Source organism: Mastigoproctus giganteus, chromosome 5, assembly GCF_048544385.1.
Source record: "Mastigoproctus giganteus isolate SK-2022 chromosome 5, ASM4854438v1, whole genome shotgun sequence".
Lineage (NCBI taxonomy): Eukaryota > Metazoa > Arthropoda > Arachnida > Uropygi > Thelyphonidae > Mastigoproctus > Mastigoproctus giganteus.
This window is the reverse complement of record NC_143579.1, coordinates 55282274-55303046: the sequence shown is the minus strand read 5'-3', so window position 1 is coordinate 55303046 and position 20773 is coordinate 55282274. Positions and strand designations below refer to the sequence as shown.

Here is a 20773-nt window from a genome sequence, read left to right as displayed (position 1 = left end):
TGGGTCGTGCACTATTGCCAAACTTGTCTCAATTTTTTTGAAGTTGCCAAATCTTTGTGAAAAGTCATCATTCAAAGCGTCGATAATTTCACAATATTTTTAAAATTTATTTTCTGGAATCTTCAGCAACTTCATGGTTGGAAAGTGTTAGTCTACCTTGTGAAAGTCTACCTTGTTAAACAATAAATGTCGAAGGAACAACTGGAGTTTTAATTGAAATCCATTCAAACTTTTTACCATATCATGGGCGTATAAATTTTTCCCTTGTAATACGGTGTTGAAATTATTTAAGTGTGTCACGATGTCCAGGGTAAATGCAAAATCACAAATCCAGTTATCAGTTAATTCAGGAAAGTTCATGATATTTTTCAGTTTTAAAAATAGAGCGATGTCATCTTTAAGATCCCATACTCGCTGAAGAACTTTTCCTAAGCTAAGCCATTGAATTTGGCTATGATAAGGAATATCTGAGTACTCGGATTCAATATCTTGAAGAAAATTAACGAATTATCTGTGTTTCAGGCGATCATATTAAATTTACTAGTTTAATAATACAAGATGTGACATGTTCAACTTTTAACATATTTTTACATAATACTTGTCGATGTATAATACAATGAATTATAATTAAATTATAATCAGGATAAGTTTCACAAATTTTATTCCGAATTTTCTTTAACGCTCCAACATTTTTACCTGTCAAACTTGGTGCTCCGTCAGTTGTTACGCTTACCATTTTGTTCCATTGTAAATTATATCTTGTTAAGCATTTTCCAAATATATCAACTCCCGTTGTTTGGTCTTTAAGAGATTCCACTGAAAGAAGCTCTTCAATAATTTCAAAATTAGAGGTACATCCACGTATGAAAATTAATAACTGCGCAGTATTTTTTTGGTCGTTACTTTCGTCGAGGGCTATCGAGTACCATGTTATGGATTCTAATACTTGATAATAATTGCTCATTCAAATTTGTATCGATACATTCAATTCTTCTTACTATGGTTCGCCAAAATAAACTTATATTCTCGAATTTGTGTTTAATGTCAGGACATATAATTCACAAGCTTCAGTCACACATTTTTTAATATAGTCTCCATCAGAAAAAAGTCTTGTTGCTTTTTGCAATTATGCGAGAAATAACAAAACTTGCCTCTACAATAGCTTCTTGTTCCTTAGTTAGCCGCGTAAACACATTTTGTTGTCTAGATAAATGTTGAATCAATCCATCAGCAGTTTTCTTTCTCGCTTCCGGAGATAAATTGGCACCATATTCGCAGTGGCGGATTACCCATTAAGGCGATGGGGCACGTGCCTAGGGGCCCCAGCTTTGGGGTCCCCAAGCCAAGACATTTTCCTATAGTGTTCTAAAATAGATTAATGTTTTCAGTAAACATCATAAAAATCTTGATTAATTTAAGCGAAAATTTAAGCAAAAAATTCAAAAGTACAAAATTTCATTTATTTGCCACCTAACTTTTTTTATTATTATTTTGGGGGGGGGGGCCCAAATATAATTTGCTTAGGGACCCCAACTATCCTTAATCCGCCACTGCATATTCGAAATGTTTAGTAGTGAAATGTCTTTTAATATTGTACTCTTTCAACACTGAGACACTCTCCCGACAGATGAGACAAATAGTCTCGTTATTTATGTTAGCAAAAAAATATTTTGTGTTCCACTCTTCATTGAAGACACTATGCTCTTGTTGAATTTTTCGTTTTTTATTCATTTTTAAAAGGGCGTAACTATTATTTTTATCGCTACTGGCACCAAAATGATAACCGAAGATAACGCAAAAAAACTAACTGCAGGATGACCGTCAGAGACAACAGATTGGAACCATGGCCAGTCAGCAGTTCTATCCTATTACTCCGCCACCGCAGCAAAGTTGTTGTCGTCATCACCGGTTGTCTGTTACCGTAGTTTCGCGCGGTTAGTTTATAATAGCAAATTATACAGTTATAAAAGCGCCCATTGGCTCGCTCCGGTTCGCACACAATTTCTATCTCAATTTGAACAATACAGAGATGATAAAACAATTTACGAGTCGACAAATTCTATAATGTATTACATATACAAATTTATTTTTCAAAAAGGCGTCACAAAAGGCATAAAATAAAAAAACTTTTTTCGAAAATACAATTAAAGCTCGCGGGCCGCATGCTGTTGTTGTTATTTGGTTTTTAGGAGCATTAGCAACAAAGGCCATGTTGCTCCGGGGATATGCGGTGGTCATTCCCTGACCTTTCCGCATTCTCCGTATTTGGTGGTCACAGGCTCGAATCCCGGTCTAATCAAGAAGCGTGTTCTACGCACTGCTGCTCCTGCCCACCTGGCTATGGAGGTGTCCGGCCCGCGGGACAGTTTGCCTGTATGGATTATTTAATAATCCATACAGGTTTCTGACAAATTAAAAAATATTTTGCATCTATATTTACACCGAGTTTGTTGAGATAGGATACCAGAAGGGTGTCTAATGATTTTATGATAACTGAAAGGAGGCTGAAACAAACCGTTGCAGCTAAATGTAAACAAGGTACCTTGGGTTTGGTAGAATACAGTCGGATCTCCATATAATGAAATTGATCATTCGCCTGAAAAAATCTGTTATACAGAAATTTTGTTATAAAGAAATATGACCTTTTCAACAATGAAAAATACTGTAATTCAACATTCAGAAATACAGTAAAATATAGGAAATAAATCAGAAATAAGTGGGAATGAATAAATTTTCTAATATTTTAAAACAATTAATTTATTAATATCACATATTAAGAAATGACTACTTACACGATGTGCACAATATATTAGTACACTTTTAAGAATTATGTTATAAAATATTTGGTTATTTTTTGTTGTACACTGGATTTTACTGTAAATTGTTCATAAAAATATATGAATTTGTTTAAGCACTCAAATATATTTTCTGGCACATTTTCTTTATACTGAAGGCCTCGATGCAAAGTTACAAATGCTGCCAACATTTCATGTTTGGAAGGTTTAATATTGCACTCATTGCCCTCATTTTCATCCAACTCATTGTCGATATTGTCAATAGTTCTTTGAATACTCTCCAAAATGTTGGAGTTGCTTGGGTATTCAGCTACTATGACATCATTATCAACCTCTAGATTCTTCAAGAACAATTTCTCTACTGATCAAACCACTTGGAGTTCTTCCCAAGATCACTCAATATCTTGTACTAATTCATTCCTCTCATCACTGTTAATTGGCGTTTTAGCAAAACCTGCTTTTGTAAAACAATTCTTAATCGTTGTTTCTGTCACATCTTAACTCCACACTTTTGCCAACTCTGATATGCACATCTCCAAATCTATAACAGAATCTATAGGTTGGTTGGTTTCTATTCGCAGTATAATTTTTTTCAGTATGCACATTTGGTAGTGCATTTTCAAATTCTTGATAATGTCTTGGTCTATTAGCAGCAGTTTAGATGAGGTATTTGGAGGGAAGAAAACAAGCTCCACACTTGTAAGTTTCGAAATTACCGAGTAAAGGTGGGCAGTTGTCAACAATCAAAGCGATTTTTCTGTTTGCTTTCGTCATCTTTCTATTGAAATTTAAAATCCACTATTCAAAAATTTCACTTGTCATTCAAGCTTTTTTGTTGTAGTTCAACTCTAACAACTTTACTCCTTTGAAACATCAGCGTTGTTTACTTTTGCCAGTTACAAAAAGCTTCAGTTTTTCATTACCAGCCATATTTCCACCAACCAAGACTGTAATTCTTGGTTGGTGTAATTCCTATTTTTACCACCTACGCATTTATCACCTATAAAAGTCAGTCTTGTTCAGCAAACATTTAAAAATTAGACCTGAAAAATAGATTTCATCAACCTTGAATATGTCTTTGGGCTCTTAGTCCTCCATAAATTTTTTCAAAACTGTTTCTTTTCAATGGGTACAGTCTTCAATTACAACCCCACTTTCACCAGAAATAACTTTTTTGAGTAAGCAATGCCACTCTTTAAATTTGTCCAACCAACCAGAACTAGCATGGAATGTTCTATGCCCTAGAAAAGATGCGTACTCCATAGCCTTTTCTTTTATTAATGGCCATGATATTGGCATGTTTTGGTCTCGAATCAACTTCACCCACTTAAAAACTGCTTCATCTACATCTTCATAGAGACATAATTTTGCACACTTCTGACTGGGTCCTGTTTCCTGAAACAGTTTGAGAATCGAAACAGTTTTTCAGAATGCTTGACATTGTATAAAAAACATTATGGGAATTCTCTTGTTTCGAAACTTTACTACACATGTTGAGCAGACAACTTGTGCAATCAAGACCTGCTAATAGTGGGTCTCGATTGCACAAGTTGTCTGTCCAAAACGGTTGACATTCTGAAAAACCGTGTCACTACTGGCAGGGATACCAAATTTTAAAGCGACTTCTTTTTTTTTAATGTCCCGATCTACACTATTAAGCACTTCCACTTTTTCCACTACACTCAAGGACCTCCTCTTAGACACTGTAAGGTTACTTGCACAGCAACTAAAACAAAACTGATTTAGGGACCACTTGTACCTACCATACAGAGACAGACGAAATTTAGTGAAAGTGTGGATGACTTATTTCTGTGAAACAACAGATAAATTTCCAGGATAAAGGAAAATCACTCTCTCCTAATTCTCTAATAGGGTGCTTACAATAGAAAACAGGCTGACCAGAGCCAATGTCCGTGTCAGGACATTGGCTCTGGTCAGACTGTTTTCCTTAATCTTTGCCAATAACTGTGGACAATACATAGATAGCAGTTGACCAGGACCATTTGGTGGCTCACGGGCTCGAACCCCGGTCTAATCACATACCATGGACAGTAAAAGTTACAAACAGAGAGGTTTTGGATCACATCAAGTCAGAAACATCACTGGAGGCCAAGATCACCAGCTATGATTGACGTATTTCAGTCACGTAATACAATCCAATTCATTGTAAAAAATCGATAATGCTAGGAAAGGTTAGTGGAACAAGGAGAAAAGGTCAGCAAAGAACACGCTGGCTCGGCACCATCAAGAGCGACACTGACATGAGCACGAAGGACTTGAACGAAGCTGTTGAAGACCAGACAGCTCACCCATAAAGTCTCTGAAAGCCAGCTGTGACTGAACGGATGACAACAAGTATTATTATTATTTACTTGTTTCTATTTATAGAAAAAACTATTTACATATTATGCATTATGTATTTTGTTTACACTGTGATCCGTGGCATTCACAATGATTGTTTCTTGGACTAATATTAGACCGCAAACTAAATTTCCAAGCTCACATCACTTATTTGAGAACTTCTTGCTCAAAGCATTTGAATATACATCGTTCGGTCTCATCTATGTCATGGGGAGCTGATCGGTGTACTTTGCTGCATCTCTATAGAAGTTTAATCCGTTCACGGTTAGATTCTGGTTGTCAAGTGTATGACTCTGCCAGGAGCACTACTTTAAAACGGCTAAATATGATCCATCACAGTGCTCTGAGGAGTGCGCTGAGAGCTTTCAGGACTTCTCCGATCCAAATTCTATATATTGAAGCTCATGATCCCCCATTACACCTGCGTAGAAAAACACTACTGCTTCACTACGCTGCTAAGATCCAGAGTCTACCATCACACCCAAGTTGGGAGTATCTCTATAATACTCGTTGGGAAGCCTTCTATGAGAGCAAGCCAAATGAAAATAGACCCGCCTCTCTCAGGATCAAAGAGCTTGTTCAGACTTGGAATGTCAATTTAAATGAAATATTCCAAGACACAACTACACCTGTTGCTCCTTGGACTTATGTGTCTGTCTCTCAAGATACACACTTCCTCCAGTGGGGGAAAAATATACCTTCCTGCAATATCAGACAGTTACATTCAGCTCATGCTATGAACAGCCATGCCTGTAAAATTTATATGAATGGTTCAAAAACTGAGAGTATGGTAGGTGCTGCGGCAGTTTTTCCTTTATGTACAAGTTCAGCCACACTACCGCTTGCTTACAGCGGTCTTCACAGCTGAATTATATGCCATTAAGTTAGCACTTAGTAAGATAATTGAGCTTTCCATCTCATCTGCCATAATTTACACAGATTCTCTTAGTGCTCTCTCTGCCATAAGGAAGAATTCCTCCATTTCTCACCCTACATTGAAACAGATTCATTCCCAGCTATTCGCTTGCAGTGTGTCCAATCAGGCAATCAGTTTTTGCTGGATCCCTGGCCATTCAGGCATTCTGGGAAATGAAAGTGCTGACTTTGCCACTAAACATCCTCAATCCGCTCTCTCACAACATCCTCAGGTTCCTTTCTCTGATTTTAAGTCTGTCATACGCAAAGCCTGCTACGATAAATGGTCACAGACCTGGAAAAGTGACACTAACAATAAACTTTACCAGATAAAAGAAGATCCAAAGCTGTGGCTGTCTGGCTTCCGAAGAAACAGACGAGAGGAAGTGGTACTGGCAAGACTCAGAATTGGACACACTCACCATACTCATCTCTTCCTATTATTGGGTGAAAACCCACCACAGTGTTCATCTTGTCAGACGCAACTTACAGTCCGTCATTTCCTGGTTGACTGTCCCTTACATTCAACCATCTGGTCAAACACTTTCAGTCACTCTCTACATTGAATATATCACCTGATTTATCTCGCATCTTAGGAAATGAAGCAAATATTGAAGAACTTTTATTATATCTAAAACATATTGGTTTGTACAGAAGCATAATTTAATCTCTCTAACAATACACTTTTTGTCAATTAACGATGAAGAGACACAATTTGGCCTTAGTAGCCCTTGTGTCATTAAACCGAACAACAACAACACAATGATTGCAGCAAATAGAAGTGCTTTTATTTACAAAATTTGCAAATCATTCATTGTATATATATCATTGTACTGTATATATACTATTCATCGAAATCCTATATTTTCTTCATCAATGAAATGGCAAGTTATAGTCAGCATAAGAAATCTGCATAGTGCATACAGAAAAAAGGTTGGGAACTCACAGATGAAATGCACAGTTGATCAAGGATGCTTTTGCAAAACCTTGACTCTTGCATAATTTCTGAAAATAAAAATCCAGTTTTTGAATGATACTTAGCATCTGAGTTGAGATTAACCTATCTGTGAGAAACTTGTAATGGAAGAGGGAAGGGGTAATTCTCAGGCCATACAGGATGATTCTCTAACATCAGAGATCCAATACATGGGAACATCAGTAATGCCAGTAGAAAGTTTCACAGCTGAAGTTACTTTGATGTCTCTTATTCTGGTAGATGATCTAGGGAATTTTATCACAGTTGCCAGATTGTAGTTCTACGACTAACTCAGACCTGGTGCTCAAAGACAATCCATCTCAGCAGCCAGAATTCCTCTGCAAACAGGTATTGCAGGTCTCCAAACCACCCCATATAGAATGAAGGGAATAAAGAAGTAAATAATAGTGTTAATGTAGTGTTATGTAAAGAGCATCCACATGTAACATATGTTATTTTTTTCATTAAAAATATCTTTAATGAAACACGAAAAAACTATTTTAAAAGTTGAAACTAGAAAGAATAAGCTTTAGTTATTTTTTGAGTCTGAATTTAAAGCATAAAAAAAATCCAAATTTAAAGAAACTCTGTGGTAGACAAATTTAATTGGAGTGATTTAAAAATTACATATCCTTCCAACACATGAAATAATATCAGAAATGAATATTTTTAAAATAAAGATATGTAGAGCAACCTGCAAAGTTTGAACTGCTAGATAGCATCTGGTAATACAAGTCATCCAAAAAAGAAATTGGATGGCTTGTACAAAGGGTACTAGGAAAGTTTTGCAATATGACGCAACAATGAATCACAGGAAGCTGCTTGTTGCTGCATGTTGAGACATGTTCATACGTGCATAGTAGCCGCCGCGCCAAGTCGATGGGCTCAGTTATTCATTAGTAGTGAGAGTGTAAAGTGCTTGCGATGCCATCGTGGTCACGAAATGAGATAAGGACAGTTTTGCGGTATAATTTTGTGCGTGGTTTAACCATAGACCAGTGCTTAGAAGAAATGACTCTTGCACTAGATGATGATTGTCCACATCGTACAACGATATTCAGGTGGTATAGAGAATTCCAAAGAGGAAATTTCACTCTGGAGGATTCTGAGAGGCCGGGAAGGCCACGAACGTCAGTTACGGAGGAAAACATTACTGCTGTGAGGAAAATGCCTGACGAAAACAGGCGAGTGACCTACCAACAGATAGAGGATACTTTGGGCCTAAATGCACCAGCAATTCGTTCGATTCTGCAAGATCATTTGCACGTGAAGAAACTTTGTTCTCTCTGGGTGCAGCATCAACCGACTGAAGAGCAGATGACACGACGTGTGACTTGGTGCCGGGAGATGTTAAAAAAAGTTTGATAAGGGACAATCTCGGTATGTGAACAACATCGTGACAGGTGACGAGACTTGGCTGTACTATTACGATCTGCCGTCCAAGGCTCAAAACAAAGTTTGGGTCTTTGATGATGACGACACACCCGTAATTGTCAGAAAATCCCGATCTGTAAAGAAGAAAATGATAGCTGTATTTTTCAAATCGAGTGGAATTGTGGAACGTGTCGTTTTGGACACGCAGAAGACAGTCACAGCTAAGTGGTATACTGAACGATGCCTGCCTAAAGTCATTGGATCTATGAAGAACCTGCGGCCAAAGTCAAGAATGGACACCTGGTACCTCCATCACGATAATGCTAAAGCTCACCGCGCCAAAGCCTGCACCGAATATTTGACCACGACAGGACTGAAACTTCTCGAGCACCCTCCCTACAGTCCAGACCTTGCTCCCTGCGACTTTGCACTGTTCCCGCATGTGAAAATGAAGCTAAAGGGAGGCGGTTTTCCATTGATGAGTACCTTCTACGGGCTTGGGACAACGAGTGTGCTTTACTCTCTAGTGAAACTTGGCAGAACTGGTTTAAAGATTGGTTTCGGAGGATGGAGAGGTGTATTGAATGTAGAGGAAATTACTTTGAAAAAATTAAATAAAGCTGTATTGCAAAACTTTCCTAGTACCCTTTGTATTACCAGATGCTAAAGTTTCCATTGTCTGAACACTGTAGTGGTCAGACAATGGAAACTTTGGTTTTCGATTAAAACATAAAATAAAGGCAAGGGTTTCCACATTATTTCTGGAACATTTTTGTTCTTTCATTAAGATTTAATAAACACACAAAAATATACATTTACCATTCCTTTGCATGAGGATGAACAGTCATTAGTTCCCTCCATTGAATCCATTTGAAGTTCAGTTAGTATATATCTTTCTACAGAATCTGATTTAGTCCTATTTAAGTAGGACTCACACAATGGTGGAGTATTTTCTTGTTCTTCATACATCTGCAAATATTCAAAAGTAGAACTATTGAGAAATGCTAATTTATTAATTATTACTCAAAAAAATTATACTTCACTTTTTTTTGATAACACTGTTTAAAAATGGCAGACAGCATAATTTTATATTACAATATTTTAAAGCAGTATAGTATTGTATTATAAAATTTCAACTCCACCCTTCAGTTAAATGATTTCACAAAGAATCACTTCGCTAAGTGATTCTTGCACTGTTCCTATTGCAATGTTCAGCAGCCAAGAAAGCAATCTGTGGGGGATTTCAAGGGCTGCTAGGGATCCCCATTGAACAAACAAATACACGGGCAGTGTTAGGGTTACTTTTTTTTTTTTTGTTTTTTTTTTTTTTTTTTTTTTAGGAGCATTAGCAACTAAGGCCATATTGCTCCGGGATATGCGGTGGTCATTCCCTGAATGACCTTTCCGCATCCTCCGTATTTGGTGGTGACGGGCTCGAACCCCGGTCTAATCAAGAAGCGTGTGCTACGCAGCTGCTCCTTCCCACCTGGCTACGGAGGCGCCAGTTAGGGTTACTAAAAGTAAAAACAGGTGCATGTACACTGGACACTGATGACAGTAGCATAGTATATAAATTTGATGAATTTAAAGTACTGATTAAGAAATCAAATGCAGACATTGTAGGGATATTAGAAAAATGCTGTCTGAGACATAAGGAATGCAGAATTTGAATACGAGGAGAATTTAGTATTAGCATTAATTGTGGCAAATGAAGCAAGAAAAAAAAAAAATGATATCTCCCATTTCATTCACTTATTCATTCCCTACAATAGTTTATCTAGTTCTTCCTTGAATGTATTCAAATACACACTCCCACAACAACAGATGATGGAAGTTTGTTCCAGCAATCAACCACCTGATGGCTAAAGGAAAACTTCCACATTATATATTCTGCATCAGTGGAATTCCCATGTGTTCAGTGCTAGGCCCATTGTTATTTTCCATATTTATTAATGATAGTGATAAAGAAATATCAGACTTAATGTCTAAGTTTGCATGTGATAATAGGTTGGTAGGATGGTTAATGACAGTAATCAAGGTAAGCTACTGTGACAACATCTCAAAAAATGCAAAGGTACTGCATATGGGAAGCAGAATCCCAAATTAACATACCAACTGTGTGGTACTCCCACAAGAGGTAGCTAATGTTGGTGACTATTGTTAGGTAAACAGGAAATATATTGTGCAAATAGGATAGGTGGAATGGGATCAAGGTATGTGTGCCAGGGGAAAAAAGCTGATGATGTTGTAGAGCAGATATCATCTTTCAAGGGCACAAAAGGAGATATTGTACATATTGGCACTAATAACATTAAGAGTAGGAGATCTGATAACAACTACAGAGCAATGTTGAGAAAAAGTTGTGAGTTAGGGTTAAATTTGAAAATTTCTGCAATTCTGCCCAGACATTGTTGTTTGTTATTTGGTTTTTAGGAGCATTAGCAACTAAGGCCATATTGCTCCAGGGATATGCAGTGGTCATTCCCTGACCTTTCCGCATCCTCCGTATTTGGTGGGCATGGGCTCGAACCCCGGTCTAATCAAGAAGCATGTGCTACACACTGCTGCTCCTGCCTATCTGGCTACGGAGGCACCTGCCCAGACATGACAGGAAAGAATATGTGAGAGCATTGTCAATCAATTCAGCCCAGGAGTGATTGTGCAAGGCTCATGGAGTACAATTTTTTCTCAGTGTGATCTGCGCTTGTTAACAGGAGAGTATTTCTACAGGGATGGGATACATTTTAAATAGAAAGGATGCAAGAATACTTGTTGATGTTATAGAGGCAGTGTTAGGTGGTTTAGAAAACTGCTTAGCTTGGTGGGATATACTTGGTGGGACTAACAGACCTAACAAGTCACAGGCAGAGGTGAAAGGAATTCCTGCTGCTTCTATTGGAGCATGAAACAGCACAGAAAGCAAGGTTTCAAGGCCTACAGCTGTTGGTTAGGTGGGAATAAGGAAATACGTGGGCTGTGTTACGGTAAATAAGAGTAAGAACAGGTGCATGTATACTTGCATATACACCAATGCTAGGAGTATAGTAAATGAATTTATCAAAGCTAGTCTAGGTTGATTACTGGAACAAAACTTCCATCTGTTATTGTGGAAGCAGGCAGTTTGAATAAACTAGACAAATTACTGGAGAGGAGAGACAGGTGAGATAGGAATTTTTTTTTTTTTTTTCTGATGCTTTATAAGCTTGATTTCTACACAACTAATACTTATTTTTACTACATGTATTAGGAAATACATGTAATACTTTGCATACATGTAATACCTTGCACCTGTGTGTAGGTATAACTTTTTCAATTTTAAAGCAGATGGAAATGATGTAATAAGACATTAGCAGATGAATAAGCATAAGTATGGTGTGCAATGCATAGAAAGAAATGCAAAAATAGATGCAGCATTTTATAGTGATGATATTATACGTGCCAAATGTTCATTTGCATCTTTTGGAGTGGAGATATGCAAATTTTCGGACTGGAGATAGGCAGATGTATCCCCAATTCACAAAGGATCAAAGGGTGAAAATTGCACGAGTATTTACAGACCTGCTAATTTAACTTCTGTTCCAGGGAAAATAATGGGAGTCATTGGTTAAAGAAGCAATGCACGATCATCTAGACAAAACTGCAGTTATAGTTCAGATACAGCATAGGGTTAAGGACAGCATAGAAAGGGTTAAGGGGAAATCTTGCCTGACCAATTTGATTGGATACTACAATGTGGTCACAAAGAAACTGGATGCAAAAAATAATTTTCATATCATATCATATCCTTGGATTTTGAGAAAGCTTTTGATACTATTGCACATAACAGACTGCTATACAAATTGGAGCAATATGGAATTAAGGGCAAGTTGTAACTATGGATAAAGGGATGGTTTAGTGGGAGAAGACAAATGGTGGTAATCAATGGGACACTACTCTTTGTGGATAAATGTTATAAGTGGAGTCCCCAAGGTTCATTGTTGTTTTCTGTATTTATCAATGATATTGATGAAGGTATATCAGACTTAATGTCCAAGTTTGCAGATGATACAAAGGTTGGCAGGGTTCTTATGACAGTAATGATGTTACACTGTTGCAACAAGATCTAGAAAAGTTGAGCAGATAGCTGAGTGGCGGCAACTGAAGTTTAACATTGACAAATGCAAATACTGCATATGGGTAGCAGTATCCCCCAGATGAAAGTACCAACTGTGCTGTAATACTACACTCAGCATAGTAGAGAATGAAAAAGAAATGGGGTAATTGTGCAGTAAGACACAAAGTTTTCAGAGCAGTGCAGACAGGCTGCCAGAGCAGCTCATGGTGTCTTGTCAATGATATATAGGAATTTTGCTAACAGGGATAAGGAGGTAATTATCCCATTGTATAAGGCAATGGTCATGCCTCGCCATGAGTATTGCATACAGGTCTGGTGGCTACATTTTGGAAGAATATAGAGCAGCTGGAATGAATAGAGAAGGGAAACAAAATTGGTGCACAGAACAATGTGGTACTCTCACCAAGGAAGGTTTTGAATGTTTGAGCAAGCTCAATTCTGATGCTTTATAGTTAATTATATGAAGATTCTGAAACTGTAATTAAGATTGTTTTATTTAAATTATTATAATTAAATATAATTAATATAAGTATATAATTAAATAATAATAAAAAAATTTGATTACTAACAGGTAACAATATTACCAGTAATAATACTATTTTTGTTTTACATCCCACAGGGAGTACTTATTATCAGTGACTATTGTCAAAGAAATATGTGGAAGAAGGATAGGTGGATTAGGACCATGGTATGCCTGCTAGGAACAAAAGTAGCTGATGTTGAAGAGAAGATATATTTTAAAAGCATAAAAGGTGATCGCTATGTTTGTTTTAGGAGCATCAGCGACTAAGACCATATTGCTCTGTGTATACTGTCTGTAAATTGCATGTTCTCTGGTAGAGTTTCCCTTTGCTGGACGAAAAACCAGTTTCCAGATACAAAAGCAATACTACCCTCGCCTTAGACAGACAAACTGCCAGTGAAAAAACCCATAAAAGTTCCTCGTTTTATCAATTTGACTTGAACTCAGGTCTTTTCCACTCAGTGTGGGGAGGATCCGATTCTACCAAGTGTGCTGACCACAAGGGCACAAAAGGTGATATTGTTGTTCACATTGACTCTAACGATATTAATTATAAGAGATCCAAGTACTTACTTTACAAATATAAGGAAATGTTGATAAAAAGTTGAGTTAGGATTGAATTTGAAAGTGTCTGCAATTCTGCCAGATAAGATAGGGGGAGTATATGGTTAGAGCCTTGCCAATCAATTCAGCACTGGAGAGAAAATAAATTTGAATAATTGAAGTACTGATTAAATCATCAAATGCAGACATTGTAGGAGTAGCAGACATGGTGTTACTCAAACATAAGTGATGCTGAATTTGAATATGAGTGAATGGAAAGACAGGACAGGAGAAGTGGATAGGGTATGCTCTTAGATAAGAAGAATATTAAATTTAAGGCCATGCATCCAGTTGACTTGTGTGATGAGTGCAATGTTGATTCAGTTTAATGTGATATAAATACTGGAAGAACAAAACTGAAAGCAGTGTGTTTGGCCAAATGACTATGATGGGTATAAAAAAATAGCTATACAAAAAAATGGTGGACCAGCAAAACAGAATGACTCATAATTGGGGGATTTTAACTTTTCAGATGTTGACTGGAATTTATGGGTTGGTCACTCACACACTAGCAAGACTTCTGTGGATTTCTTGGATGACTGTTTACTATAGCGGCATATGGTATTCAGTATTGATTCTTCATGCTCTTAATCTGCAGGTAAAAGATGCACTGGGTGGCAGTGATCACAGAGTACCAAGGTGGAATTTAAAGACATAACTACTGTCAAGGATAAAGGGAAAAGCTTTTACTTTTGTAAGTGTCACTACAGAAGACTCAGTTTTTAAAATGTGTGCAGTGGGACCAACTAATGATATTACCAATGGCAAATTATAAATGGAAAGTAATCAAAGAAGCTACTAGGCTTTTCATAGCAACAAAGAAATACTCTTCAAGGCTTAGACCTAAATTGATGTCTCATGAATTGTTGGGACACGTGGCAGAGAAGAGTACATGGGATGCATATAAATTATCAGGTGATAGAGAAACCTACGGTAGATAAAAAAAAAAATGGCCTGTAATCAAGTCACAAAGGAGGTTAGGGAAGCTAAGGCAGATGAGAAGTCCCTGGCAAAGAATGCAAAGAAAAGCAGCAAAGGCTTCTATGTTTATATTAACAGTAGAAGGAAGGGATTGAATCACATTGGGCCACTTGATGTCTATGGGTTAACTGTTGATAACCCTGCTCAAGTTGCAGAAAAATAGAATAGGTATACTGCATCTACATTCACATATAATGAATTCTTTGGGGAAGGGGATGCCAGCCAGAAGTTTATCAAACTCTAAGGAGGAGCTAAATGACTTTGTAATAACTGAAAGGAAAGTGGAGGAGAAATTGTTGAGGATGGCCAAAAAAAAGGCACCTGGGGCAGATGGAATCTATCCAATTATATTAATGGAGGCAAAGGAAGAAGCAAGCCCATAACCATAATTATGAGAGCATCCTTGGATTCAGGGGAGATCCTTGTGGACTGGAGAAGTGCGAATATATCACCAATTCATGCTGCCAGGAGAGCTCATGAGGTTTTGTCAATGATATACAGAAACTTTGTTAGCAGGGATAAGGATGTGATTATCCCTTTGTATAAGGCCATGGTTAGGTTGCATCTTAAGTATTGTATACAGGTCTGGAGGCCTCACTTTAGGAAGGATGTAGATCTGCTGGAATGGATACAGAGAAGGACAACCAGATTATTGAAGGTAACAGAAGAGTACTCACCTAGAAAGGCTTCAGTTCTGCAAACTGCAGCATCTCATGACCAGGCAACTGAGGGTAGAGCTGATTGAGTAAGCTGAATTTTAATGGTATTCTTTCACTTGCTAAGACTACACGCATGAGAGAACATAAATTCAACTTGAAGGATGGTTGCAGGACAGATGTGTGGAAGTGTGCCTTCAGCCAGTGGGTGGTTGATTATTGGAACAGGCCTCCACGTGTGGTTGTGAAAGTGGATGGGTTGAATAAATTCAAGGGAGAACTAGACAAATTCTTGGTGAGTATGGATGGGTGAACTGTTTTTTTTTTGTTTTTTTTTGGCTGATGCTATATAAGATTGCTTCTTTCATCAGTTGCCATTAGTACTACTACTAGTGGCTGTCCCAGGTTTTGTCAAAGGGTCGGAGGGCTAAAGCCCTGTGACAGCCTTTTCTTTCCAGGAAATCATGGGAGGGGGGGGGTCTCGCTGCTATCCTGGGCCACCACTGTCTACTCATAATCAATAGTATAATTTCAGAAAGCCTTTTAAAATTTAGAACGTATATAGAAATAAACTGAATTTGTGTATTTCCTTCATAATTGTTATTTAAAAATTAATAAGAATGGTTTTATAATCTAATTAATCATCAAAATTAAATAAGGCAATTTATCATTAAATAAACTGCAAGTAATAAAATATGAAAATCCAGACGTAATCGAGTTACGTACATTATTTTGTGCTGCAACAGAATACTGTACTGTGTTCTGCTGTTATAGGCTATAACTACATTAATTTGATAACAGACATAATTAATCCTCTCTGAAAGCGAAAGATGTTAACAAAAGATGTGGTAAGTATTAGCAACTGACTTTAGTTTAAAAAATGCTCTTTAAATTTTAAAATAATCTAACTTTTAACGAAAAATTGGTAGTCGGTATTATTTGAGGTTGGGCTAACTTAAATTAAGGAGTATTATCTTCTTTTTCTCTCTCTCTCTCTCTCCTTGGGTCACTTACTAATACACAAATACCACAGCAATTGATTTCACTAAATAAAGAAATTTCCAAAAGAAGGGCTAATGCGAAGGGGAACCCTTGCTGAAAAGGTTCCGAACTTAAAACTTTATTTATGGAAATGTTTATCATATTTACCAACAATTTACTTATAAGGCTAACGTACTACAAATTGATACAACTTAAAGAATAATAATAGTAAAGCTAGAATATCTTAATTTCGAAGAAATGCTATGCCCGAAAATTAAACTAGCTGCAATTATTTCTCACTGGAAAAAAAAATAAATAAAAATAAAAAAATAGAGGCAATAAATAACCAAACCAGAATGATACAATAATATAAGCATCACAGTAAAAGATCGTCGGTAAAAGTTAAAAGAAAAGTCGCCTGGTACCTTTTTTGTCTTTATTTATTTCTTGTTTTTTTTTTTTTCACATCGCCGAAAATAAATACATAATACGGATACTGTTAGACATTCCCAAAATCACCACTCAACGATACCACCAGAAACTCACGTTTAAAAGACAAACAAGCACTCCTCAAAATAAACGTACAGCCCAGTAATATCCTCGACTCGGTGAAAATTCGTTTCCAACGGTCATGTGTATTTCAAGCTTCACATCACTTTACATTAGTTCACCAAATATACAGTCTTCTGTAATTATTTAAAGTGTTCCATAAATGAATAAAAACACACTCGCCTTTTACACACAATTTAATTCTCCCGCTATTTCAAGATACATTGATATAACATGTGATTAGCTGAATACATGATATCTCCATAGATGGCATTGTGTATCAGCGTTGTACAAAGGTGAAAGAAAAGATGAAAGGAATTAATGCTTAGTTTTATTTTATTATTTCGTTTATTTATTTAATTGTAGAAAGAAGCAGGGGAACTTATAGATAAATGCTGTTAATGTGTTGGAAAAATTAAGGAAACAAACTTACTTACGAAGGATTAACCAAATTAAACTTAAACTAACCCCAGGGGGTCACATCTGCTGAGTATGGGCTGGCACACCCAGGGTCTTGAGCTGGATATCATTATTCTTCTCTTTCTCGGTGATTCCTTTCTACTTCTCTCTCTCTCTCAGGGTAATTCAGATTTTTTTTTTTTTTTTTTTTTGGTGCAGCATAAGACTCAGGCTTCCTTGCACCAATGGCTAATATTAATAAATTAAACTTGGTTAACTTGTTAATTATATAAGTACGTGTGCACACACACACAAGCATGAACGAAACCGGGAACTGTACCTTTTATTAAAAATAAACATTTTATTTTATGTATACGATTTATTTGTTAATCCTCTGACAAGAACTTTTATTTTACAAATTTTCGAGTTTTCAAGTCCCTGAAAGTGGCAAAATAATGTTTTCTCGCAATTACACCGTCGCAGTAGTGCAATAAAGAGCATGCTTGCACTCTCTCATGCCATATGAAAAATTTCTGGCTTAAATTTCTGTCACTTTCCCAGTGGCTTATCGTCCTAATGGTGTATAGGAAAGAGAAACATCTGCAGGAAAGCCTTAAACTAATAAGAGCGCCAAAGGAAAAGAGAATAAGACTTTATGGGCAGTTGAGACATTCTACCCAGAGGAGAAACTATATATTTTGATTTCCCCACCAGAGTGCCGAAGGGTTCCATCTTTAAGAAGTGAACTAAAGTAATCGCAGGACTCCCCCTAACACCTTGCTGTGCCTCGGACCTGGCAGTACATTAGTTTCTCCGCTGGACAAGCCTCTTCTTGCGATAACATGCTACTGCACCAGCCAAGGTTGAAAATATGCTTCCTTGAAAGCGAGAACGTTTAGGGGCTTTTCGTCTCGCTGTTGTCTAGTTAGTCAGTATCTGCAAAAGTCAATCAGATCCTCTTATGCTAATGGGTCATTTTGTGTGTGTGTGTGTGTGTGTGTGTGTGTGTGTGTGTGTGTGTGTGTGTGTGTGTGTGTGTGTGTGTGTGTGTGTGTGTGTGTGTGTGTGTGTGTGTGTGTGTGTGTGTTCGATTTAAAAAGCCATACGTAGAAAAAAGCCCATCACACTTGTCCTCTTGATACAAGTGGAAGACATTTGGATGCTAATGTTTACGGAAATTGTTTTTCAATAGGTGCATCTCCCTCATGGATGCAGGATATATTGTATCTATTTGCAAATGGGTTCTTTCAATAGGATAAAGTGCCATGTCAACCATTCAATTTGCAACAACTGTGGCACACTTTCTGCTCTTCATTGAGTCCCTACCACAACGATCCAGGCAGTACTGAGAGTTAAAGGGGAACTCACTAATGACTTAGTCGCTAGTAGTTTCCTATGCTTCCAAATGCTAGGAATCATTAAATTTACTGCGCCAGTTTTCTCTTCAGAACTAGCAATTAAGGATATACATCCAGAAGCAATTACTCCTAACAGTGGTATAGCATGACGAACAGGCAGAGCACCTTGGGTGGAAGGGAGGGGGATCCCAGCCAACGGTGTCTCCCAAACGCTCTTGGAATTAATATATCGACCAATGAAAGAGGGCAGAAAAACGTGCGGAACATACCATTACTTACATGTTTTAAACAAATCTTCCAGGAAATTTGTTTAAAACGTGCCATAATGACATTTTACAGATTACTGCCAGCAGTTTATCTGAACTTATATTGATGTTCATATTTCCTATAATCACGACCTTTGAAATTCATTCTGAACTTTTATATGGATACAAAGCTGAAAAGACACGGTCTAAGGGAGGTCATGAAACTGGAGGGAGGACCAAAATAGCATTTTGCACTGGTCTCTTGTGAGACCAGAGCAATGCTACTGATTACTGCTAATATTGGACTAGTCTTCCATGGCACCTTAGTTGGCAGGTGCATCTTCTACTCGTTTAGAGAGGTTTGGGTTAAAATCTCGTCGACGTGGAAGAATGTCTAAAGTCTTGTTTAATCGAAGCTGTAATTAGCCGATTTCAAGTGGAAGGAGTTCGGTGTTTTCCAGATGAATTATTTCGAATCTCTCAGCCCGTTTAATAAGTAAATTGGCCAGTTAAAGGTTGGGGGGAGTGATTTATATCCACAATTTTTCGATGTGGTAAGAAGTTTTGAATTGTTTCTCGCTGGAAGTTGTGTTGTTAGCTTCAAAAAGCGATCAACTGAGATCGGTACTTGCGAACGGGAACAAATATTTAATGTTTAATTACAAATAACGGATATAAAGTTCATCACATTCAAAGCTCGCCTCAAGAGGCATGTTGTCTAAGCCCAGCTCTTCTGTTAAGACCTTGAACCTCTCCATGGATATGATCGCAGTTAAATACGAGGGGTTTCCGAAAAGTAAGGAAATACATTTTTTCTCTCGATGTTGTTTAATAATATGAAGTTGAAATTACACACCAAGAAATAAGTGAACATGCACTACTTCTCCACATAGTCTCCTGTTTTATTGATGCACTTGTCCCAACGATGGATCAGTTTATCAATACCAGTACTGAAGAAGTCTGTGCCCACACGCAGTAACCAACATCGTACCGCCTGATGAACTTCTTCATCTGTGGTGAAATGCTTTCCTGAAAAGTGTTTTTTCAGAAGGCTGAACAAATGGAAGTCTGAAGGCGCTAAGTCTGGGCTGTGGGGGGGGATGTGACAAAGTTTCCCAACGACTACAGCGCAACCACTCACGAGTGGTTTGGGCAGTGTGTCGAGTTCGGTTGTCGTGCAACAAAATCACGCAGCTTATCAGGAGTTCTTGTCGTTTGTGTCGAATGTTGGGTTTCAGTTTTTCCAACGTTGCACCGTAAAGCTGTGCATTGATTGTTTCCTCCCTTCGACAAGAAATCCACGAACGGAACGCCTTGGCGATCGCAGAACACTGTGACCATGACTTTCGGATACAGGGAACAGTTTTGGATTTTTTTCGAACAGGTGTTTGGGGATGTTTCCAGGTCATGGAGTCTTGTTTGCTCTCCGGGGTAAAGTGATGAACCCACGTTTCGTCTGCTGTGACTATGCGAGCGATAAAATCCGCTCCTTCGTCGCTGTATCGCAACAAGTTCTCTAGACACATCCTCATGCGTTTTGCTTTATCCTCCTCTGACAATTGTGAGGGCACCCAGCGGAAGCACACCTTTCGAAAGCTAAGGACATCATGAACGATTTCGTGAACAGCCGACTTACTCACGTTCACTAATTGTGCAATTTCAATCAGTTTCACTAGCCTGTTTTCAAGAATGATGCCCCTTAATGGCGACGAAGGCTTGCCCGCCCGATGTCGATCTTGAATGTTAACACGGCCCGCTTTAAATTCATTGCACCAAAAACACACCTGCTTCTTTGTCATTACCATTTCGCCATACACAGCAAAAAGTTCAGAGTGAATGTCACTTAATTAAGACCCTTTTGCTTGCAAAAAGTGAATAACTTCACAAACACTTGTTTTGGACCACACTTGCATGGTAGCCGCCATTTTGCAACTGGAATCTGC

General features: G+C 37.7%; 1 protein-coding gene across 2 annotated transcripts in view; it reads right to left on the bottom strand.

The window, feature by feature from the left end:
* The window catches only part of LOC150085405 (uncharacterized), a 209930-nt gene extending 192975 nt beyond the window's left edge, over window positions 1–16955 (bottom strand). Inside the window, exons 1-2 of one of the 2 annotated variants that reach the window (XM_090374032.1) lie at window positions 16826–16955; window positions 9241–9390 (exon numbers count right to left, since the gene is read on the bottom strand). In XM_090374032.1, the coding sequence (XP_090230158.1) occupies window positions 9241–9390 (150 nt within the window). In that variant the 5' untranslated portion in view covers window positions 16826–16955. Of the gene's footprint in view, window positions 1–9240; window positions 9391–16825 lie in introns of those variants that run through there. The other variant, XM_090374033.1, reaches the window with a different exon arrangement.
* Window positions 16956–20773: the final 3818 nt, after the last annotated feature.